Raw genomic sequence first — 26,005 nt, 5'->3', positions numbered from 1 at the left:
AATCAGATACTGTAATATTTAAAAGAAGCCAGGAATCTATAATTTAATGAAAATTTTCATAAATTACAGATGTGGACCATGAATTCAAAATTTTTAAACAGCATTCATGCCAAAAAAAAAAAACCCAAACATGTCTGTGAACTGAAAGCAGCCCACAGGCAATCAGTTTGCTGAATCTGAGTGCTGGGATACTGCAGCTGAAGAAAGTTCTAATGGTTCGATCAGCATGAACTGAGCAGCTGTTGTGTGTCAAGCACAGTGTTGAGCAAGATGGTAACAAGGGAAGCAGAACCCCAGCCTCTAGCCTCCTAAGTGCTCAAAGTCTAATGAATATTTGATGCTAAACAAGGGGAAAATATTGGCCAAGGCTTATTACAAATGGAAGAGAATAACTACCTAGGGATGCATTCACAGCACAGCAAGGTACAATGGAATGATCTTAATTACAGGTACAATAATTGTTTCATTTAACAAGGTAAAAAATAGTAACTAAAAGACGGGATTTAGTAATGAATATCTATCAATTAACATAAGCAAACGTATGGAAATTTCCAGACCTGTACTGCTTCCCTGAGTGAGAGTTAAAGTTCTACCACTCTTATGTAAATCATGACAAGTGTGTAATATAGCATATAAATGTTTGATGGTACTTGTAAACCAAAGTACAATGACTGCCATATTAGAAAAATACAAACTAAGATGAGGATATTGACCCCAGACAGACATTTTCTATCTCAGAAAGGAAAGCTATGTGAAAGGTTGCATTCTAATGGGATCACTCCTTGTGAAAAACAAGCCACGGCAACTCAGAGAGAGAGAGAGAGAAAATGATGACATGCTACACAAATCACAAACACCCCAGGCTATCCTTGAATTATGGTGACAGACACAAATCATGCACTTGTTCAGTTTAGGTCAGGAGACCACAAACTACTTAACCATTCAAAATCAAAAGGTGATGCAATTAAGCTCAAAGCCACAAAAACAAAAACAAAAGAGTTAATGGCCAATTTAAAGGAACAGATTTTGGGGGCAGCCTTTCGGTAAAGTTGTTTGCCATGCTTAAAAGTAAAATCTTCAAGTCGTGTGGTTAGAATGTGGTGTTTAAGCTATGTCAATCAGCCTGATTGAGCTAAGGAAGACATTAGTGCAGCCTGGATTATATGCCCTTTAATAAAAAAAAAAAACTGAGCCCATGCACTTCCCTAAACAAGCAAGCTCTGCCAATGATGGTGGTCAGATTAAGTAGATTACAGCACAGGGACCGTGGTGACCAAGGCATCATTCTCTTACACTGACTAGGCTAGCCCAGTAATGGCCGCAGCAATCAGCGTCTCCATAGCAATCAGTGGTCATTCCATTGCAAAAGCGATCAAATGAACAGGTCTTCCTGTGAGCAGCCATGACCTCTACATGTTTTACCTCCAACTTCCCCAGGAAAGGAATATTTTTGAAAATTTTCTTTGGCTGTACAAAACAAAATACGGTTTATGTTTTTATTTAGAGCTAAAATAAAACAGATCGAATAGTTTATTGAAAAAGAAAACGGTGTCTCTTACGGTCCATTTTGTTTCAAACCCAGTATGTTTCATTTAATGAAATGGCACCTTTGAACAAAGTAGAAGTCAAAACGTCAAGAAAAGTTGCTCATAAAGGTTAATCGATCAGGCTGATAATATAGTTGAAGGCATTTGGGGATTCTCTATAAAAGGGGGTTTTCTTGCCTGAGGCTTCTGAATGGGCATAAGGGCTCCAGGCCTTGCAAACTCTACGTACGCTCACTCCTGTGGGAATTAACACTGTTTTAGCACCCCTGATACCTCTTTAAACTACATGAACACTCTCCAGAATGTAGTTTGCTTTTCTTCCCCCAAAAGCCCATGAACCTGCAACAGAAGATAACCTCATGAAGAAATCTTCAACATGTTTTTGTAGTTATAATAAGAGGGTGGTCTGATCACTGTATCAAAAGAGTGCTTGTGTACAACCACCTGATACCGTGGCAGGTACCTGGTTACCAGATAGGATTACTGCACTGATTCATTCAGCAACAAGGACATTCCCTGAGCCCCACCATCTGCCAGGTACTTTCAGTGCTTTAATATAATCATCCATTTCACCATGCCCCCCTCCCCTTTTTTCTTTTACCCTGAAAGGGCCATGTGGGATGTTTTGTACATTTAAAATTACATTTCTGTCAATATTCTTTTAAATCTTTCTAAATTGTCCCCAAGATTACTGTGATTGTCCTGTTGATTCATAAGAGCAGGTATTAAAAAAAAAAAAATCACTGCCCTAGAAAACGTCCCCTTTTTTCAGAAACGCTCTTTTTTCCCGCAGGCTGGGGTTTTGTTTTTCTCTGAGGAAAAGTGAAATCAACAGTTAGAACTGTGTTGATTATTTTAGAAAAAGCCAGTTCCATCATATTAGGTTTATAAAACTGTCAAATTATTGAATCAGTAATTGAAAGATTTTCTTAACTGATTAACTTTGAAAAAGGTACTCTGCTTTTCAAAACACCACTACCTTGTCCTTAATTACTACCGTCTTCTCTTTTAGAAGCTCGTATATTCCAGCCCAGTGTTCTCAGCATTGTCTGTGCCAAAAATCCCTTTGAGAACCTATTAAAAAGTTATGAATCCTCTCAGAAGAAAAATGTAAATACATACAAAATTTTATATATAATTTCAGGAGTTTATGGATTCTTTGAAGTACAAGATTACAATTCTTGGTCTAGCCTATCAATCACTGATGACACTTTAAATTAAATAACATACACAGTTTTGCAAATTGTCCTCACTTCATTAAATCTTCTTTCTTTGACTGATTCCCTTATTATGGTAACTCTTGACCAGAAATAGCAAACTACAACCTGTTACTGTATAACTCTTAATACTTACACTTTTTAAAGTATAGTTTAAAATAAGAAACAGGGTTTTTGCTGGTGGTAGTGGTTTCTGATTTTGGTTTTTTAATCTAAGTAAATGTGTAATGGATAATTTTCCATTTTAATTCATATAATTAAAATGAAGGCCATTGGGAAAAGAATGCATACGAACACACACACACACAAAAATATCAGTAAATCATCACCTCAAACCATCAACTTTAAAAAAAACCTTTTAACATATAAAAAATAAGAAATTTGGGTTTGGAATAGAATGTACTGTAAAATATTACCTATCTACCTAAGGTATCAAATAAAGGGGAAAAAATAATAAGAGCTTTATTGGAAGAAATAAAAATTTCCAAAGTAGAAAATGAAATACACCTCAAAGAGTTAGGAAACCACACAGAAAAAGAATTCTAAGAAGTTCTTTGTTAAAAGAATAGAAGTTATTTAAGTTATTTTAACAAAAGTTATTTGTTAAAATAGTGCCAATTATTCAGAGAAGCAAAAGAGTTTGAGGACCAAGTCAGTGGCATCAGTTTGGGTATTTAAGATGTCACTAGAGCAGTTTCAGTACAGTTAGGAAGACAAAGGTGGGAGAGCAAATGATAAGAAATCAGTGCGAAGGATGTAAACATGCTGAGGGCAGGATATTGAAACCTCTAGAGGCAAAAGGATGGAAGGGGATCTGTAAGTCATGGGGATCATGATAAGGCCAAAGCAGTCTCTGTGTGTTTAGTTACCCTGTGCTGGACACTTGGAGACAAAAGTCTCCATCTTTTGATAAGGCATGCCTCCATCCTCTAGGAGCTCAAAGTCTAGTGAGAAAGATAGATGCAATTGAAAATTGCAAATTATAACTGAAATTATAATTTCAATTAAAATTAAAATTACAACTCATCAGTAATAGAGATCTGCATAAAGAATTACAGGAAAACAAAGGAGGCACCTCCCACTTTGTCCAGCAGCACAAGGAGATGCTTACTAGGTGTGGTGGTGCTTGCACAAGGTCTTAAAGAATGAGGAGTTATCAAACCAGAGGGCAAGGGCACTCCAGCCGTACTGGATGTCACACACAATTGTGTGGAGCAGCGACGTGGTTCGGGGTAAAGTTCAAGGCTAGGAGTGGCAGGGGTACTGCAATCTTCAGTAAATCAGTAAGTTAGTGCGTGAAATCACCTGCTGGGAAGATGCCAAGGGTGGGAGTTGTCAAAGTGAGCAAGACAAAAGGCATGGAAGTATGGTGCCAAAGGTCTTACCAAAATGAGTGACCGTGGGCTGCAGACAAGAGACTTTGGAAGGGAGCTGAGAGCCTAAAAGAATAGGGAGACTGAAGGTCTGGAGATTACACAAGGATGAGAGAGAGACGATGTGGGAGGCGTGTAACAAGGAGGGTACGTTCAAAATCGGAAAGCCTAGAGTCTGGGTTCCAGGAGGCAAAGCAGCCGGAGTGGCAGGAACGGTCACTGGAGCAAAAAAGAAGCAGAGGAGCTATGAGGCCACCATGGGACAACAAGGGGAAGTTAGTCAGGGCAGTGCTATGGGTGAGTGCAGGAAGATGATAAACCAGAGCCTGCAGCTACCAGTGAAGGTGGAGAGAAGTGTATGAATGATGCAGTCAAGGGCCTGAGAACCTGGCCCTGACCTTACCTTGCAGCCTTGGGCAAGTCACATGCCTCTCCTGGGCTTCCCTTTCTGCACCTATGAAATCAGGAAGCTGGACTAAATGGTTATTTGGATTCCTAAAATGATATCGGATAGCTTTCGCGTATGTAAATGATAGCTATGAGGCTGAGAAGGTGTTCGTAAACTTTGCTGAAAAACTGTCTTTATTGTAATTCCTATCAGAATTCATGAATGTTACCTTAGTAACTTTCTTTTGTATAGGACTTCAAAATTTACAAAGCTCTCTTACACATATTTTCTAACCTCTGTACATACATAATCCTAACCACCTTTCTGGGAGAGCTCTATAAGCCCTATTTTAGAGCTGAAGAAACAGATTCTACAAGGCTGAAGCGACTGCGGCTTTGAATTGGTAACGTAAGTCTTTTTCTCCTGATAAAGAGATTCTACTTGGTATGCTTTATTGAGATAACCCATGACTTACTAACATTTAAAATTCATTCCCTCAGCAAGTAACAAGGGGCCCACTAATTGTACTAAAGCTAAAAATGTCATTCATTCCAGGCATCCATCAGATTACCTGATCACTGAAATGAACCGAGGGGACTGTCTGAACTTTATTAAATTTGTATAATGTTGAAAGAAAGCTTTGTAAATGAAAAAAATCAAACAAGTCCTTGTATACGTTTACCCATACTGTTTAGTATAGACCATGATAGTAAAATAGTCTTAATTCAATCCATCTACTCTTATGTACTTGTTATATAGAGCACTGAGTCAGACCAGAAAATTTGTTTTCCTGATAATGATTCCTTTCTCTTCAATCATTCCAGATAGTAGACAGGTTCCACACTGTTGATTATAATACCCAGTTCATACCAACTACATACTAACAGGACTAATCAAGAAAGTGTAGAAATTCCTAGGTCCTCAAAAGGAAGAAATGGATTTTAATTATTTATGAATTATCCTTTCCTTGTTAATTCATCCATTAAAAGTCCATTTAATATTTTTTATTGAATCCTTTTGGGGATATTATTTGCTTCCTTGGTGATAACAAAAATTTTAACTTTATCTTTTAAACGATAGGCAGTAGCTTCTTTTCTGAAAAATGTAAGTAGGTTTAGAAATTGAGTTATTTGTAGTGAGGTGGATGGACCTAGAGTCTGTCATACAGAGTGAAGTAAGTCAGAAAGAGAAAAACAAATACCGTATGCTAACACATATATATGGAATCTAAAAAAAACAAAAAATGGTTCTGAAGAACCTAGGGGCAGGACAGGAATAAAGACACAGATGTAGAAAATGGACTTGAGGACACAGGGTGGGGGAAGGGGAAGCTGGGACGAAGTGAGAGAGTGGCATGGACATATATACACTACCAAATGTAAAACAGATAGCTAGTGGGAAGCAGCCGCATAGTACAGGGATATCAGCTCAGTGCTTTGTGACCACCTAGAGGGGTGGGATAGGGAGGGTGGGAGGGAGACGCAAGAGGGAGGAGATATGGGGATATACGTATATGTATAGCTGATTCACTTTGTTATAAAGCAGAAACTAACACACCATTTTAAAGCAATTATACTCCAATAAAGATGTTTAAAAAAATAGAAAATGAAATAAAAAAATTTAGTATGAATAAAAAATAAAAATAAAATTTTTAAAAAATGTAAGTAGGTTTAGTTAAAGGAATGTACATACTATGTATTTCTGAGTCAGACACTACTTTAGAAATTAATCCCCTAAAAAGTTGATTACAACAGATCTTTTTTTTTTTTTTTTTTTTTTTTTTTACAACAGATCTTATGTTATGTGATTTTTGACTTTAAAAATCTCTCTTTGGTATCATTCCATGTCCATTTAGCATTTTGAGATCAATGGCAAACATCTGTGAATTCATATTTTACAGGAAATTCTCCATGATAGACTGTCTTTTATACCTAAGTACAATAAAAATCAATCAAATCAAAAAATTATCATTAAGCAGATAATATATACAAGGCACTGCACTGTGTCATGCCAGTAACATTTTACCCAGCAGAAAGATTAAACTATCCAAGCGTTATAATTTAGTGGTTATCCTCAAGAGCATGCTATGTAGATTTCACCTTGCAAACTGAAACATTTATTTAAGATCCTCATTTAGAAAATTGAGAGAAAAAGATAAATATTTCTTTCTATGTGATGAAGTAAGTTTACCAAAACTAGGAATATAGATGTCACTCTTCCTCATATATGCTTAGAATTTAAGAGGGAAAAAAAGCCACATGTAAAATTTAAAAAATAGAGATGAATAGTGAATGTATGACCCAAATTTTGTCATAACAGGTAAAATCCATGCTCTATTGCTGCTAGTTGATCAATCTCACTTGGCTGTTAACTCTACAGAGATGACATTCAAGAAATACACAAAAATTTCAATCTTGATCAGATAGAAAAAGCTTATGCTCCAGAGCTCCTGCAGTGCAATGATGAGCCAGCCCCCTTCATCGCCTGGTAACAGTGTACAGAAGTGGACCTGAAGGTTTCAGAAAAATCATCCTAGGAGGGAATTTGATAAAACCATTAACAACAACCTGAAAGGATTTGTGTTTTCTTTCTTAGATCACTATTTCAATGACTTCATTCAGCTCATGTTTCCATTGATCCTGAAAAATGAAAGAGGTTAACATGTCCTTTGTGGGGTAATCAGGTAGATCAATTTCAACTTCTAGGTGAACTACTCACTTAAATTTCCAAAAATCAAGATTACCTAACTAAATGGTATATGCACAGCAACCCCACCGGTTAGAATTCACAGTTCAAATTTTTAACACCAAAATATAAACATCACCACAATACTCACTTTTAGTTTCTTGTTTAGTTTACAGCAGTATCTGTACACCATTGCCAAGTTCAGAGGTCCAAAATCTGCATAGAAACTGAGATTTTTTTTAAAGTAGTATTTAGTAAAGATATTTTCAGTGACATCAATGCTCATTTTTATTTTCATTAAAGTTACAATCAAGTTTCAATTATCTTTGGGAATAAAGGTTAGTATACGACTGAATCATAGTAATCCAAATAACTAGTGACTTCACCCTGCCAATGACCTCCAGTTACTATAACCAGTCTCGTAACAGGGAACTATTTGGACAGTTTTGAGTTCCACCTCCTTTTATCTCCCTGCCAGGACATTAAGTAAAAGAATTAAAAAGCAAGCACTGAAAGAACCAACATGAACAAAACATATATGTGGCCTACACTTCCTGGTTTTATTTATCACCTACTTAGTCATAAAGCTCATGTACCCTAAGTTCTAATTCCAACTATTCCACTCAAACCTTGCTCTCAATTGTCAAGTACCTTAAATCCAGTGGTCTTTTTTTCAGTTTCATTCTCCTTGGACTTTCTGTATTATATAACACCCTGGCTCGTCTCCTTCTCTCCACCCCTTTACATCTCCAGGATACACGCATCAGTCTGCAGATCATCTGCTGTCATGAATTAAACGATAACACTATGGAAAACAGACGGCTCCTAACCCAAGACCCAACATCAGTTTTTCCCATCTTCAACTACCTGCTGGACTTCCCATCTATGGGTCCTTCCATCACCTGGAACTCAACCCATCTTTCCTTCAAATCAGCCCTCCAGGCTGAAAACATTTTGTTTCTCCCAGTTGCTCAGACATGAAACTTCCTATTAATTTAGTTCAAATAAATATTAATTTAGTTCTTATATATCAAATAAGCTACTACTCTAAGTCATCCCTTCCTTTTCTATTCCTACTTTAGCAACAAAAGTCCAGATCTTTCTTCATCTCACATCTTTAGTGTTTTAATTCTCTCTCTCCTGCCCAGTCAACCTATATTCCACACTAGAAATTAATCTTTATAAAATCTCACTTCTCACATATCCTCTCACTGTTCAAAAATGTTTAATGGCTCTTTACTCCCTTCAGAATAATTCCTTGGCTCAGAAATCAAAGCCCTAACCATCACAGCCCTAGCTTCCAGGCTGATCTCTCCTAATAGTTCCCATATGGAATCTTCATTCCAACAAATATGTCCATTCCTCATTCTCGAATACTCCATGCATATTCTTAATCCAAGCCGCTGCTCAGATTGGTCTCCTTGCCTGGAATGCTCTCCTTTTCTCTTTCTACTACCCTCTAGTTTCCTCAAAATCCAGTTCAAGTCCTACCTCCTGCACTCACCCTAAGAGAAAACTAACCACCTTTCTCTCAAAGTTCCCAAAACTTATCATCTGAGCCACTGTTTTGGCCCACGACACATACTATCACATACTATGAATTATCTTTTTAAGTGTAGATCCTACCTAGCCAGCTACAGTGTAAGCTTCTCACTCAGGGACTGGACATCTTGAGAATGCCCTGCTCATAATAAACTTCAACAAATAAGTCTTCATTATGACTATTTTGCTCATTAATACCCAAATTCAATTTAGCCTAGACTATAAATTTACTAAATATCAACACATTTCCAAAAAAAGTATCCCCTAAAGACATTTAATTTTTTAAATAAAAATTAGGATTTATTTAATTTTTTCTGCTACCCAAATTACACTACCATAGATATGTCATTACAAATCTGCCAAAAGCCTCTTGCCTTACTTAAGAATACTAAACTTGTATATTTTATCCATCTTAAACAAGTTGACAATATTTTGGCCCTTATTTTCAAGGTAACATGAAAATTAGCCATTCCTGCACACAGGTTTCACGAGAGTAAGAGTAGAGTTGCCAAAAAGGAAACCTGCAACGATTTGAAATTAAAAATTCTTCTATTTCTAGTCCCCAGTGTGATGCTGTGCTCTAAGTATAAAAAAATACCCATGAATCCAAAATGAACTATGCCTACGACAATTACCAACCAGTTCAAGCCCTGTCGACAAGAATCCACTCAAAAGAACCAAAATGAAAAGACTGTACAAATAAGTACGTACCAGCACTGATTAAGGCAGCCTTGTTTCTATCACAGAGATTTCCTTATCCTTGGGTTATTGTAAGCAAAACTCAACTAATATATCTTATTTTTGCTACTTGAACATGAATATTGAGACATAGAACTTTAAAGTAAATCTGGAATTTTTAGTTAAGATTATTTCAGCTTTTTTAACCCACTGTGAACAAATTTTAGGAAAGCATAAAGAATTCAGGTCATCTAATTCCAGTTTCATACTAACCATTACAAGCCAACTTCAATTCCAGACTCAAAGCTATTCCTAACAATAGAGCCAGCTTAGACACATGTACTTTTGGAAGCAACATGATTAATAAACACACCTATTTCACCAAACACCATGAAAATAAATTGGTATACTCCAACAACACAGGAAAAAGTAAATCAAATACAGACCTCGTCCTTAAGTTGATCTGCACTCTCCAATATGGCAGCCACTAGCCACATGTGGCTATTTAAATTTAAATTAATTGAAGTTAAATAAATTAAAAATTTAGTTCTCCCATCATATTAGCCCATTTCAAGAGTTCAAAAGCCACATGTGGCTAATGGCTACCAAGATGTACAATACAGATATATAACATTTCCATCCCTGCAGAAAATGTTCTGTGCTGATAGACAACACTGATCAAGATTTAAAAAAAGAAAGAAACAAAAATAACAAACAACAAGAGAAATATAAATAAATAACTTATTTAAAATAACTAGAGAAATAATCAAGTACCATGAGTGAGGTATAGATGAAATGTTTAAGGACAATGTCCTTCCCTTTCAGGGCCCCACATTTTTCCCAACAGTGAGATTAGGCCCTGGTAATTCTTGTCCCTTCCTGTTCAAGGGGGTCATATTTCCAGAAAGCCAGTTTGGGACCTAGGACAGGAGAGGGTGGAAAAATAGAAGAGGACCTAGTCCCCACTCCCCTTCACAGTCCCTCAAAGAGACAGTTAGCTCAGAGCATCAGATAGCTGCAGTGAAAGATGTATACCTCTATCTTGACCACAGCCCCAGGTTAAGGGTAGAAGAAAAACAAGCAATCTTAACCTAGAAGGTTTCTAACCTCACAATATCTTGAAGCTCAATGGGCCAGCGTTTATATCCTGCAAAAGGAGGGATGGCCTTCAAGTCACACTGAGAAATTTAGTCAAAAATTTTGCACAGCCAAGAGCAATTTAGAACATGTCTTCAAAAGTCAGAATTGTCACAGACAAATATAAAGCCAACAAACTCTATCTTAAGGTCGTTTTATATATCCTTTCCTTACAGTGTTTACAGTTCTAAAAATATATATGTATTTGTAATATAGCTTTATATACATATAATTTTCTAACAAGCTAAATACATTTCTGAAAATGTCAAGAGCATTGAAGAAAAAATGGTCACAGCTGCTCACACCATGCTAGGTTATCACTGACAGGTATAATAAAATGCCATGAACAGAGAAGACACCTTCCAACAACATGCCTCTTTGTAAGAAACTTCCTCACCAGAGGTGGGGAAAATGGAAACACATTTACAGGCCAGACCATTAGCTAGAGGGAAATGTTAAAATACAAAAATCAATTGATAACAATTGAAATAACTCAAATATGCTAGAAGGTATAAAATATGTACTTGAGCAACTTGGAACCAAGGCAGGAGAATAAAAGAATTGGGCTCAGGGCGGAAGAGGAGAACTGGAAAGTCATCAACCTGGGGTCAGTGAAAATGGCGAGGAGAAATGGCAGAGATAAGTCGTGTAGAGACACAATAAAGAAACCCGAGGGCTGAGTGGGCTCCTAAACCTGAGGTTAATGATACATGATAGTGTCTTCTCCATTCTGGCAATTCCCAGGAAGAGGCCTCCAGAGCCACAGCCAAGCAAGGGCCCCCACTTTTTCTAGGGTCGGGGGAAACTCGTCTCATTTGGACAAGGAAAACCATGGATATATTATTTTATTATTGCAGAGTACCCTGAGCTTCCTCCCCAGATGAATGCACGAATGAACAAATGAATAAGTATCCCTTATATATATATATATAAATTTCCCCTTGTAGGGTTGGTAAATTATGGGTCAATACCTAGAATGAAACTCATGAATTATTAAGTGAAAAACAGTCAATCTGTCTTTTTATTCAGTAAGTGTAAATAGCTAAAATCAAATTCTTCCCTGTTTTGATAGGAAAGAAATGAAAAGAATTGGAGTCCTGCAAGTGGGGAGGGAAGGAAAGATAGGGTCATCTTCTGGGGAGAATGAAGAAATGGGACCAGAGCAAATGGTTACCAGGGTCACCCGCTACCCACAGAATTTAAGGGAAATAGAATTTGGGCCTAGAAGCCTTTCTGTTATACCCTACATGTCTAGCTCTTCTCACGAGATTTATGAAGTTTATGATGTATCATTCTTTTGTGTTTGGTTTTTCTAACAAACTCTAATTTAAGTGGGTCCATTCCTAGAGGAATCATTATTTAAAGCACAGTTGTACCTTATTCTACATATCAGAAGTTTCCTCTGAAAACTGTCAACTCCTCAGCAAAAAGATAAACTATATTCCAAGCAATACTCACTGAACAAAATTTATGACCACCTACTCTGAGCAAGGCACTACAAGTTAACATAATAATCAAAGAGTGCTGACAGTACAAGAAAAAAAACATGAAAAATTCTGTAAGATCATTATAATGCATGCCAACTCTTCCAATTTTTTACCAGCACTGCTGACATGTTTCGTCTATTCATTCATTCACTCAAATATTCACTCAAATATTACTGAAAACCTGCTGACTACCAGTCCCTACCCATAAGGAGCTCACCACCCAATGATAGACAAGTAAACATAATTACCGTTGATAAATGCTAAGATAGCAGTATCCTCCAAAGCACAGTGAGATGTGTGTGTATGTGTGTGTATGTACATACGTGCAAAATTTTGGTGAAATTAATCAGCACTGATCTCTGGCTATATGCTATACCTAATATTTTCCCTATCACTAAAATATTATCAGCACCCCTCCAGACTGATGATAAAGATCCTGTACATGGCTGAAACTCACAATGATCACGTTTCAAAAAGGCCTCAAATGCTCAGCAAACATTAATCTAAGATCAAAGTACAAGCTTGAGTTTTTGCTCAGGTGTAACAAACCACAGTCACATTGATGTCTACCTCCTAGGGGAGAGAGGCTGCACATCTAAGAAGCTTCCTGCTCCACATCAGTCACCTAGAGACTGATGGAAAACTAAAGACCATTGGGAAGCAAGGGGTTCGTGTCTCAACTTGATCCCTCAAAGTCCCTGGGCTGATGTCTTAGCCTCTCTGGGACTCCACATCCTCATCTATCAATGAAAATGCTGAATTAGATGGCTTCTAAAGTTCTTTCCAGCTATTATATTATATTATATTATATTATATTATATTATATTACCCTATCATATCACATTCCTAGCCATTATATAAGACTATTATTTATATTATATATTATAGTGTATATATATATTTATATATTATATATAATATATATTATATATTATATATATTATAGTGTATATATATATATGAAATAGTCTAGATTGTCTGTGACTCTAGTTATACATACTGGACAAACCATTCAACAGTTCAAGTGTTTCTCAAGGGCTGCTCACCCTATCTGATGCACTCTGCCCTCTCAATGTGTTTGGTCTAGGTACAGAAGGCATTTTCCTCAGAGTGTCTCCTCAGAGAATAGAAAGAACCTCACAGCTTTCTTCCTGAAATTCACTATGCTTTCTACATAGCCGGAAAACAAACCCACAGTCCAGAGAGCGGCTTCATAAGGTAGGAACCTTCACATCAGTACTATTTACTTACCTATGTAAGGTAAGTAAATACCTTACGTTACATAGGTAAGTAAATTTGTTGAGATCACAAAGGAAGGAGAGAATCCCAATATCAACTCTCACGCCTGTCCTTTGGTACATTATCTAGGTTTTTAGGAAAGTCCAGATACACAACTGAGAATACAAGGAACCCTTCTCCACTTACCACCTTATTAACCTGGGGCAAGTAGAAGGGCCACCTAAGCCTTCAGCTGCTGCTTCTGTAAAATGGGTTGCTGCTTTGCCTTAAAGCCAAAAGACAGACTAAATGATATCAAGGAAGCTTCAGCACCAGGGTCTGTAATTCTGTAACCTCCCTCTTTGGAGCAGGTCAATTAATTAAACACCCCCTTTGACTCTCAAACTAATGTAAACAAAAGAAAACTTTTTCAGGAATGCACTGGCAAGATTAAAATTCACTCCCACAGAAACATTCTCAAGCAGTGGAAATTAACCCCTTTGTTTAATGACAGGTATTGAAGGCAAGAAGGCTATGCAGGGCTTCCCTGGTGGTGCAGTGGTTGAGAATCTGCCTGCTAATGCAGGGGACACGGGTTCGAGCCCTGGTCTGGGAAGATCCCACATGCCACGGAGCAGCTGGGCCCGTGAGCCACAACTACTGAGCCTGCGCGTCTGGAGCCTGTGCCCCGCAACGGGAGGGGCCGCGATAGTGAAAGGCCCGCGCACCGCGATGAAGAGCGGTCCCTGCACCGCGATGAAGAGCGGTCCCCGCACCGCGATGAAGAGTGGCCCCCACTTGCCGTAGCCGGAGAAAGCCCTTGCACGAACCGAAGACCCAACACAGCCAAAAATAAATAAATAAATAAATAAAGTAGCTATTAAAAAAATAAATAAATAAATAAATAAAAATAAAAAATAAATTTAAAAAAAAAAAAAAAAAGAAGGCTATGCAGACAGTATGCATGTGACTTCCGTAAAAAAACAGAATGGGGACTGATCCCCTTTACACAAAAGACTAACCTTCCTCACATGTCATAAAGCAAGTGAGGTCCTGAAAAGGAAAATAATTACTCTAAAACCTGACAATGATCACATTACCTCTCTAAGCTCTTGGAAGTAAAACCAAAACCCTCAAACTTGTCTGTGAGGCCCAGGGTGATGCAGCCCCTACCTATCTCTCTTTGGGGCCTCATTTTGCACCATTCCCCCCATTTTAGTACTAGTAAGCTCCAACCAAGCTGTTTCTTTTAATTCCTGCCTCAGGCCCTTGGCACTTTACCCTCCCTGGCCTAATTAACACCCACTTATCCTCTAGGTCTCAGCTCCAGTCACACTTCCTCAGGGAATTCTTCTCTGATCCCTCCCCCACCTCCGTCTTCACCCCACTTCACACACACACACGCACACGCACACGCACATGCACCCCTTCACCCTGCAGGCCAGTTTTCATTGTTATGTGCTTCCAAAACCATAGGTCTTTCCTTCAGAGAACTTACAAACAGTCTTATGTCTAAATATTTGATTAATAGCCTCCCTAAGCCTCACTGGACTATAAACTCAATGAGAACAGGGTTGGGTTAAAATTTGCTCATTAATGTCTCCCTAGCACCTGGCACGGAGATGACTGAGCAAATGAATGAAAGATTGACATGGCTGGTTCATCTGCAAAAATACCGCCTTCTTCCATTTAATCCTTCTAAGCTATACACCAGGTCAAATCTGGGGAAAGATGTCAGATATCACATTTTACTAGCTTTGGGTACAAAACTGAACTAAGTAGACAAAATTGACAAAATAACCTAAGAAGGAAAGGACAGTGAGGGCGATGGAGAATGGCGAGGTCATCCGCCTCTCTAGAGCAGGGAGAGGTTGGGAGCACCCACCTCCACAGTCTCCCCCACGGCCTGCATCTTTATTACTGGCTTGCTCCCAATGTGACCTGCTCCAGAAGTAACCCCCAATCTAAAAAGACTCACCCCAACTAAGCGCCATCCCAACTCCTTTTTTGCTTAGCAGCCCCTTCAATTCTATCTGAGAGTTTTGCCAAGTTAAAATCATTCTAAACCTTTACTTTTGGGTTTTCTAGAGCTGTAGGCAATCTGCTATAGGCCATATAAAATAAAACACATTTGACACTAGTTAAAGCATCTGGCAGAACAAGAAAGGCACTATTTTAAAGCCCACTATTCACAGTTCCCTAGAAGAGACCTTTAACCCGTTTCTTTATCACACACTTAGAAAAAAATAAAATGTTTTTAGCATTTCAGATTAATTCAGCTGCAGATGATCAATAATTTGATTACCAGGACTAATATAAATGCTGTATATATTCCACACTCTCTTAAAAGGAAGATAAATGTATAGAATAAGAAATCGGTTATACAAGGATCCCCAATTCAGAAATCTCAATCTGGAATATAAGTGAGAATCACAAGTAAGCCAAAAAACAAAGTCACATTGTTTCTTCTAAAGCCTGTCACAAACCCATGTCCTTTAGCGATGTTTATAAGACACTCTCAGACTCACCTGGAGTCTATTTAGCCTTATTTTGTATAAAATGTGATATCTAGTTCCTATGCCCATAGTATATTAGACTCATCAGACAGATCATAGGCAGGAGGCAGCTATTGGCAGCTGGTACATTGATAATAATGTCAAAAGCTAACCCAACGGTAAGTATCACCTAGAAAGTGCTCATTGTAGTCATCAACAAAAACTGACTGAATAAATTAAAACCACTAAAAGACAAAAGACATTTAGCAGGCAGGCACCATCTGCTACATAAGCAGAGATCCCTTTATTCCTTAGGAGCTCCTAAAACTATCCCTGAATTACAGTGAAACTGTACAACCAATGTATTCATAATAATAGAGTCTGAATATTACAGAAAAAAAAGCAAATCATAATCAGTAAATTCTTTAACAAGGCAAAAATGTACATTCATTTTAGGAAGGTTTCCATAAATTACAAAATTGCTTTGATATTTTAAGATGTGATTTTCTAACTCTTTGTAGAAGCTGCCCCAGTGAAATGCCACATTCCCAGACAAGACAAATGCATTACAAGAGTATATCTATCAAGGAGAGCAAATCTGAAATAAACCATCTTTTCTGGTTCTCAAAAGAAAATTAAATTTTATAAGAAAAGAAGAAGTCCAAACTAGCAAATTCTTTAATTTGTCAATAGGACGTGATCGTCTTTAAGACCAAAATATTAAACTAATAAATTAATAAATGAAACATTTTTCTCAAAAACTCTAGTTCACACAAACTATTTTCCATAAAGGAATTCCCTATCAATCACAAATAATCGTGATCCTTTACCAGATGTTTCCAAGTTGTCGAGGACTGGGACTGTTACGTCCTTTAATAAATACGGCAATATTTTTGATGGTTCTCATTCAACATCTGATTCTTTGGTGGTCCCGGAAGTATTCAGTCGATTAACAAAACCAACTTTTTAAATATAAAAAATTTTTTAAAGAAACAGTGAATTCCACACTTAAGCCCAACTCAAATCAGTGAGCCAGAAAGGAACTTGAGATCAGCTGTCCCACCCACCTCTCAAGATTTTAAACAAGTAAATATCTAAATATCCAGGGCAGACATTGTCTATTTTCTGCTGAAAGATCACAAAACACAAAGACTCCTCTTCTACTTTCATTATAGACACCCCCCCTTTTTTTACTTCTCTTCGCCATCCCCAAAATAAAACAAGGCAACAAAAAAGGCAGCTCCCCCTTCTGATTTACAGACATGGCCTACTTTAAGGTGTCCCTTTCTCCCAATCACCCAAGTCAGAAACCTTGAACTTAACCTTCAATTCTCCCACCCCCTCATCTGGTCAGTCCCAAATATAGTCACTCCATCCTCTCTAGCCTCTCCCCCACCGGGCCTTTCTGTTCCCATTGCTACAACCATAAACCAGCCTGGCCACAGACAACAGACACCCCACCTCCCAGCCATGGGAGTACTTGCCCTAAGCAGAGCCCTGCTCCGTCTCCCTGTCATTCATAAACCAGCAGAACTGAGATCCAAACAGCTTTCCATAGGCCAGTCCCCAACCATGTTTCCAGCCTCACCTGTGACCTCTCTGCACTGCAAGTATTTTGCCTCACCTGACAGAATCTTGCTATTCCCCAACACTGAAATCTTTCTTTCTTTCCTCCTTCTTCACTCACTCATTCATTCAGCTAAAATTTCACCATCTCTATGCCAGGCACTGTGCTGGGTATAGGGATACAGTGGTGAGCAAAAATGGGCAGTACTCGTCCTCACGGAGATCATAAAATTTACTCTTTTGCTCTTACACACCCTTCAAAAGCTAGTTCAAATATCATAGGCTTTATATCTCTTCCTTTCTTAGATTTCTAATATGTACATTTACAGCTCTTGTCATATATTGCCTTGCAATGTGTTGTTTCCACTTCCTTCTTTATGTATCTGTGTGTCCCCAAAGCATCAGCACAGTGCTCTGCGCCAAAATCTATCCCATCTAAATGTGAAGTTTCCTCTATTTCCAACCACTTACAACTTTCTTTCAAATTCTGCTTTTTTCACTTCCCAAAAAGATGTGTCAAGAGTCTTTTTTTCTTTTTCTTTGTTTTTTAAGCACAAAGGTGTACTAAGCTGTGGCTAAGTAAAGGTCATTTACTTTCAGCTTTGGAATGTGTTTATGAACAGACAAATGAGAACATCTGATGTCTTAGGGATCTACTTCAAACACAATAATGAAGCCGCCCTGTGGTGACTTGGCCGACAAAGAACTTGGACGGCAGACAGCTCCTCAATGGACTCTTGTACAGTCCATTCGGATCCCTCTCTCAGGCTGCCCGACTAAGACTAGCCCTGTCAGTTTTAACTGAGTCCTCAGCACCTCCGTTAAATTTTGCCTTTTCACCAGGCTTATCTCAAGCAAACTGAAAGAACTGAGTAACAATTTGTCCTTATGAAGAGCAGAGACTGACTACCCACTGTGAATGCCTGGGAGGTCAAAACAGCAAATATTTAATAAATCAATATCCTGAAAGTAACAGTGGACTCCAGTGGGTCACGGAATTAAGAACTGACCACTGAATGTATACAGATATGTCTATTTCCTTATCACGTACACAGCATAGTACTCTTGGTTGTGTACACAGGAAGCACACGCCTAAAACTCATGTGTTCAAAACAGAGAGTGGAAAAAGTGGCCCTGAACAATACTGGGTTATTTCTGCAAGGTTAGGATGGGAGGAAGGAGAAAAGGGGAAGAAAGTAGAAACCTATACCATCGTTTAAAAGCTAAAGAGTTTTCCAAGTTTTTAGGAGAATTCTATACAGAAATCATTACATCTTACGTTACACCAGTTAAGCAGCAAGAACATTTCACCAGACAGCCTGCAAAAAGTTTTCACAGGCTTATAAAAACTGGGCTTCTTTTGTTCTCATCTCTCCTATTAATATATAATGATAATTAACTCAATTTACTTTCTCTCTCCTTTTTAGGCGGGGCAGTCTACTGAAAGGAGAAAAAGCAAAATTACAGCCACAAAAGTGGAGCCGTGGAAAAACATTTTAATTACTATCACACATTCCCAGATACAGCCTGCGCACAAATTTGTGCACACAACGTCAGCAGCACATTTATTGCCAAAGCCATAACCACCCAAGTTAGAAGGGCCACGTGAGCCAGGGAGGGGCAAAGCTGTTCTGCACCCTCCCCACCAACCTCAGGCTCAGGACAACTGGGAACTTGCTGGAAGCATAAGAGCAAGACTTCAGGGCAAATTTACTAGCTCAATGACCTTAAGCTCTACATAACCCTCTCTGGGCCTCAGTTTCCTTATCTATAAAGTGGTGACAATAATAGCACCTAACTCCTAGGGTTGCTCTGAAGATTGAGTTAATGTGTATAAAGGATATAGAACATTGCCTGTCACAGGACTATAAATATCTGTCTATATCATAGCAATTTATAATGAAAGCTAAGGTACCAAATGATGGCCCCAAGGCTCTATATAAGATCACATATCTGTGTATGTATACATGTGCTTAGATGGCATTCAGCTGTCCGTTAAATAAACCTACATTAAATTTAAAATAAAAATTGAAAAACCAAAAGTGTTTCTTCCTACCTCTATCTAACCTAAATATCCATTCCCACAAGTATTTCCGGGCAAGAGAAGTTTTTCTGTATTTCTCTCAAAGATGTCCTAGGCTCGCATTTCAACTCAAACCTATGCTACAGGCTACATAAAAGAAATCATTCTTCTATAAATTACTTATCTAAAAATTCCCGGTTGTATTAATATCCGGCTGCTTTAATAAAGTTTAAATGAAAATTGAACATTTTAAATTATTTAAATCTTCAAGTTAGCTAATTAGTCCTCATTAGAGGCTGCTCATTCTTCCATGCTAAAACATTTGGTGAAATCCTTTGAATCGTTTCAGAAACTGCTTAATATTCAGTCCCCAGAGTATGACTATGAAGGGTTCTCTCCTGCATTTTCAATACCTTTCCTTTGCAAAGACAAGGAGAGAAGAAATGAAAATGGACAAGACTTTTACACTCTCCTTTATAGCAAACTGGCTTTCTATGCATAAACATCCAACCCTACACCCATCACCATTAAGAGGGGCACACAAAGGTTAAAACAATTAACGTATTTGATTTTGCTAACTTTTGAGCCAAAAAAATTTGAGCCAAGTTATGAAAAGTAAGCCTCTATTTAGATTACACGGCTCAATTCCAAAACCAAAGAACTAGCCTTTCTGGAGGGTTGTACATTATTTGTAGCTTAATCAAATACAGACAAATCTTTGAAAGGCTCCCTTTTTATGGGGCTATTTTTTTCTCACAAGTGTGTTAGTCTATACGCTGATGTTAATTCTGATCTGTGAAATCATAAACCAAGGACAAACGTATGCTTATTATCAACCACATTTTACTAAAACTGCTCAGGCCTTTATATTAATGTGATAAATTCTGTTTAAAAATCAAGGAGAAAATTCAGACTATCATTTCTAAGAGACAGCCTGACCTCATAAGGCCACTTTGTTAAATTTTCTCCACCAGCTTCTCAGAAGCTTGCCATTTCAATCATAATGCACTAATGTCTTTCCATAACTAAATAAACATCTGCACAAAACACAGCTGTGTCCAGAACGCCCACAGCCTAATATTTAAAGAGTCTACTTCCTGATTCAAAAATAATAGTTGCATTTCCAGGGTGATAATTTAGCCAGAAAGGCAGTATTTCACTTATACATTCAGCAAATAAGTACACAGATACAGGGCTGTACAAGGCCCTGTGTGATTATGTATACTAATATTCCCCTTTCCTTAGAGACATATACAATCTGATATGATAGTCAAGGTTTTCCTCACCATAAGCCATTCTCCATAGAAGAACCCAGATGTTACTCATCCTTCAGGGGCTTTATAGTCTCTCTCATTCAATACCTCCCTGAAGTGGAGCTGAAGGGATGGATTGCACCACTTCTGTCCCTCTCCCCTTTCTTCTCTCTCCTTCAGCATTTGTCCACCTCTTTGGCCGCTTATTTCCACCTCTTTCCCTTGCTCCTCTTATCCTGGTCATGCCTATGAAATACAGGCCTTGAAATTTTCCCTTTCTCCCCAGAAATCACATCATTCTCACGGCTTTATCATCTCTTTGGGGAAAATTCCCAAATTTAAGGACTTCAAACTTATGTGATATCCAACACTGACGTGCACATCCCTTAAATTCCTTAATTCCAACCTGACCAACATGGAATGCCTGATCTCCCCACAAGCCAATTCTTCTGCCCTACTTCTTATTTCAGTCAATGGCCCCAGCAGGTTCACCATGACCCAGGCTGTCTTAAAGACTTCTTTGACCCCTCTCTTTCCTCAGCACCCCACCAACCCACCCACCTGATCTGTTGCCAAGTCACATGGATTCAGAGCCCTTCTTTCCACCACCGTTGCCACCAGTCCTAATCTAAGCACTTATTTCTCCCCACTGAACATTTCGGAATTTTTCTAAGTGGGCTCTACCTCCTCTCTAATCCATCTTAAGTGATGATAGCATCATATTAATTTTTTGAGAGAGGATATATGTACTCTGGAACCAGAGGGCTTGGTTTTAAATTCCAGGTCTGCTACTTCTTACTTTTGTGACCTTGGGCAAGTTACCTAACCTCTCTGTACCTTACTCTCATCGTTTGCACACTAAGGATGGTAATAGTAGCTGCCTCAAAACTGTTGTGAACATAAAGTAAATTAATAGTTGTGGGGCACCTAGAACAGCATCTGGTATGCATTTAAATGCTCAATAAATGTTTGCCATTATTTGCAGTTAGCATAGGTCCAGTCATACCCTGGACTGCCCCCAGATCCTCAAGAGAGTCCCATGGCATACCATGCTGCATTCAGTCTGCCCAGCTGACCTTTCAGCTTCATATCACACAGCCCCACTTGAACCTGTACACACACCAGGCAAATCGCAGGTCTTACTATTCCCTGAACACACGCCAGAGCCTCCCTCCTCATCCTCGCTGTTCCCACTTCTGGGATCTCTCCTCTCATATCTCTGTCCATCCCTCAAGCCAGTCTTAACTCCTTCATGAAGCCTTTTCTGAACCCCTCAACCAGAAGTGCTCCCCAATGCCCATGAATTCCTCCCAGCACAGGGGTTATGTTACTCTATGGCAGTTATCTTTTCTCTCTGTCTCACTGCAGTCCTGTCTTTCTCCCTGCAGGTTTGGAGCTCCTTGAAGGTAACATATGCGTCCACCATCCGTGTAGTCACTACATCCTCTAGCCCTGCGAAATATGTTGAGGTGACAAAAAAATGGAGTTGTGGGTGACCAGAACCATAGCCACTACTGTGGCATAGTAGTTAGGCACCCCAAACAAAAAGAAGTACACACTCCGCCCAGACTGGAGTCCTCATCGTAGTTTAGAATGACATCAAACTCACAATATAAATTGGATGGTCTCTCCAGCAAGTCTTTCTTTACAGGATACCAGAAATACAGTAGAATCAATATAAGAAGAATGTGATTTGTAGCCCTATCCTAAAATACTAACATTAAAATCACACAAAAAATTTTCCTCATATATCAATATTAGAATCAAAAAACCACTGAGTGCTGTGTTTAGTTGACTAGACGTAATTTTCTGCTAGATCTACCGTCTAGCAATCCCAAGAGAAGCAACTTAGACCTCAACGCCTGGAGCGTGTTCGGTGACATATTAACCTCGGGCACACCACTGAAGAATTAAGCATAATGGCATATACACAGTCCCTACCCTCGGACTCATGAGAGGTCCCCAAACCCTACACCCAGAAAAGAGGGCGACAACAATGCACATTCGCAACAATAGAATGAACACTCCATAAACACTGCTGGCAGTGACATCATCCAGGTACCAGAGGTCAGGGAGCAGGCAGTGCAGGACTCCATGCTATCTAGGAGCAGAGCTGTAATCTGACACCAGGGATTTAAACCTCTTCGCCCAGCAACTCTGGGCATTCATGAGCAGCAGCAAAGGGCTCTTTCATTCCCACTTTCACTTCAGCCATTCAAGAAGCATCCTGTTCCCAGCACCACTAAGAGAAATGTCCTGAAGACATCAGTTTCAAGAATCCCTATGATGAAGTGAAATTAAAGAATGTTTTCCCTCAAATAAAAGATATGCTCTTGAAGTTCGAGAATACTCTCACTCTTCCAATACCTGGTGGTACCCACAAATCCTTTGGCAGAACTGCCAAAATCCCTCTTAACAGGACAAGTCCTAGGAAGCTTACTAAGTAACTATGGTTCATTTAACTATGTTCATTTAATTGCACGTTTGGTTAAGAAAACAAAGAAGTGGGCTTCCCTGGTGGCGCAGTGGTTGAGAATCTGCCTGCCAATGCAGGGGACACGGGTTCGAGCCCTGGTCTGGGGGGATCCCACGTGCCGCGGAGCAACTAGGCCCGTGAGCCACAGCTGCTGAGTCTGCGCGTCTGGAGCCTGTGCTCCGCAACAAGAGAGGCCACGATAGTGAGAGGCCCGCGCGCCGCGATGAAGAGTGGCCCCCGCTTGCCACAGCTAGAGAAAGCCCTCGCACAGAGGCGAAGACCCAATACAGCCAAAAATAAATAAATTAATTAATTAATAAAGAAAACAAAGAAGTAAAATTAAATGTTTGTTAGAATATATTGGACTACTCTGAAACACTAGCTCTTTTAATAAAAGGACGTAATTAAGTCAACTCAGCCTTCTTATTCCTTATTATATGTTGCTTTTATTAAGTAGAGATTTATCTCTCTTTAATTAAGTTTTTACTATACTATATGATATCTTTTTCCTGTAGGTCAATGGTCTTTCACAGAAAACAGTTCCCTACTTGTATCTTACACTCTCAAATCCTAATCCCACAGAGGCAGAGTAAACAAAGAATGTAAATTAGCACTTCTATACCACTTCCTCAAAGGCAAAAATAATAATACTCTGAAGCTTGGGGCACCCAAATAAAATAACTCAATAATTTACCACACTGATAAAATCTTACTCATAGATATGGCTTGGATACAGCTATCTCCAGCTAAGTGTGTCCCACTTTTCAAATATGAGCTGCACAAACACAGACATCCTGAGATACAACAGAAGCCTTGTGAACTGTAAAGCTGAAGCACCTATAATACACACACTGCCCTGTACTCTGTAGGTGCTCCAATAAATACTCCATGACTGATTCACAGGCCTACTACAGAATCTGGCAAGGACAGAGGGTGCGTCTCCCTGGTCCTGCTCTGGGGAGTGTTAGGAATCTACGGTTGCTGTTTATTGTGGTGGTAGGAAGAACTAATACAGATAGAGGTCTAAAAGGAATGAGGTGACGATAGGTTCAAATTATGTTAACTTTCCCTGCACCTCTCCCCAAGCATCTGAGCCTAAAGAAATTGGATTTGTTGCTTGCACCACTGGGGGAAGGTGAATAAAACTGCCATAAAGGTGCATAGCATTTCCTCACCAAAGAGCCAACAAACTAAATGGTTGAGAAAAAAAAGAAAAAAAGAAAGAAAGAAAGAAACTTACTTTTCATAGACCAGCTCCTCATCGATGGAGAAATAGTGGGTATTTACTGTGCTTTTTGGTCTATTCCTTAAAGTAGCAAAATATAACCGATCTGAAAGACAAGTTTAAAAGACAGGAGAAAACATATGAGAAGTAGGGAAGCTGGGGGCAGGGGGGGTTGCTAATGCAACAAGATCAAAATAACAACCGCCACCCATTATTTAAAGACCCCATTAACACATGGAATTCTTGCAGAGCCCTGATCTCTCCCACAAAGCGACAGAGATCCAAGAGCATACCAGTTAGAGAAGCGAGAAGAGGGCCCGACTGAGGGACTCAGCGGTGGGCAGAGCTCCCATATCCCCCTTGTTCAGGCCAGAGGGAGCAGGTAGAAGCTGAGGGTACCCGTAGCACTGGAGATGCAAGTTTGGTTCAGAAATCTCCAGACCTCAGCAGCTGCGGAAGGGGAAGGGAGAGGCCAGAGGCGAGCCTCTCCCCTGCAGCTCCGGAGACTTCAAGAAGAGGAAGGGAGGAGAGACGGGGTGTGTGTCTGGAGATGTCCCGAAAACCGAGTCCAGCAGTAGTAGGATAAAGGCAACCGAAAGGATCCCCCGGAGCAGGATCCGCACGAGCCACTGCATGCAGGAGCCCGGCAGAGGCCGGCGCTGTCCCATTATCGGGCGGGGAGGCCTTCCGAGGGTGCTGCAGAGGGAACGAGGGACGCAAGAAAGACAGAGAAGCCGGAAGCAGGGGGTCCTCGGGGAGAGGATAGTACCGAGAGGCGACGAGAGCCCGCGCAGCGACCGCAATACGCTGGGGGCCCAGGAAGAAGCCAGAGACAGTGGTTGGGACGTTGGGGCGAGAAGTGAAAAGAGTTGGGGGCGAGGGAGGGTTGGAGGATGCGGGGCGGCTGCTCCTCACCTTTCATGAACTCGCAAGCCCCGATTAGTTCCCCTGACTCCGCTGCCATCTTAAGCGAGATACGCACGGGGGAGGGCTGGGTCCCGGCCAGCGGAGGTCACCCGCCCCCGGGGGCTTCCCCACTGCCCAGGAGCGGGGAAGCTTGCAGTCCCGAACACCGAGCCCGCCCGAGAGAGGCAGCAGGCGCCGACGGCGGAGGCGGCTGGGGGGTCAGCGCGCAGGGCGCCACGGGGACATTCCGTGGGGAACCCGAGCACCCTCCGAGCGGGGCGCACACGCCCCGGTCCGTGGCCGCTCCGCTTCGGACCCGGCTGCTGCCGCTGCTCCGCCGCCGCCGCGCCTGGGAAACGCAGACCAGCTCTCACGGCCGGGCAAAGTCTTCCCCCGGCTCCCAAAGGGATCATGGAGGAGGAGACTTCTGGCCCCGATCGCGCCCGTGGCTACTCGTGCGGCAGCGGGCAGGACTCTGGTGCCCGCCGGCTGGCAGCAGCTACTCCGGCTCCTCCTTCGCCACCTTCTTTCAGCAGCAACTCTTCCTCCTCCTCCTCCCCCTGGGCCCGCCCCCGGACCTTCCTCCCCGCCCTCCCTCAGCCCCCTCCACTTTCACGGCTCCGCGGCCATCCCTTAAAGGGACAGCGCCGCTCCTTTCTCCGCGCCCGCCCAGCGCCCCAGTTACCAAGCGCCCCGCGGATCACTAAGAACCGGTTGCTAAGGCTTTGTTGCCGTCCACCAATTGCTGTACAGGAAACGCGGCCCTGGGCCATGAGGAGCCGGGCGGGG

General features: G+C 40.4%; 1 protein-coding gene across 3 annotated transcripts in view; it reads right to left on the bottom strand.

Annotated features, from left to right (window-relative positions):
- The window catches only part of CDC14A (cell division cycle 14A), a 179,173-nt gene extending 153,417 nt beyond the window's left edge, over positions 1–25,756 (bottom strand). The window contains exons 1-4 of one of the 3 annotated variants that reach the window (XM_028163371.2): positions 25,226–25,756; positions 24,326–24,416; positions 7,362–7,437; positions 1,423–1,467 (exon numbers count right to left, since the gene is read on the bottom strand). In XM_028163371.2, coding sequence (XP_028019172.1) covers positions 1,423–1,467; positions 7,362–7,437; positions 24,326–24,416; positions 25,226–25,274 — 261 coding nt within the window. In that variant the 5' untranslated portion in view covers positions 25,275–25,756. The other 2 variants (XM_028163370.2, XM_057530740.1) reach the window with 2 other exon arrangements.
- Between the last annotated feature and the right edge of the window lie 249 nt (positions 25,757–26,005).

The sequence above is a fragment of the Balaenoptera acutorostrata genome, chromosome 1, assembly GCF_949987535.1.
Source record: "Balaenoptera acutorostrata chromosome 1, mBalAcu1.1, whole genome shotgun sequence".
Classification (NCBI taxonomy): Eukaryota; Metazoa; Chordata; class Mammalia; order Artiodactyla; family Balaenopteridae; genus Balaenoptera; species Balaenoptera acutorostrata.
Note: the sequence above shows the minus strand (reverse complement) of the source record. Positions and strands in the feature narration are given on the sequence as shown.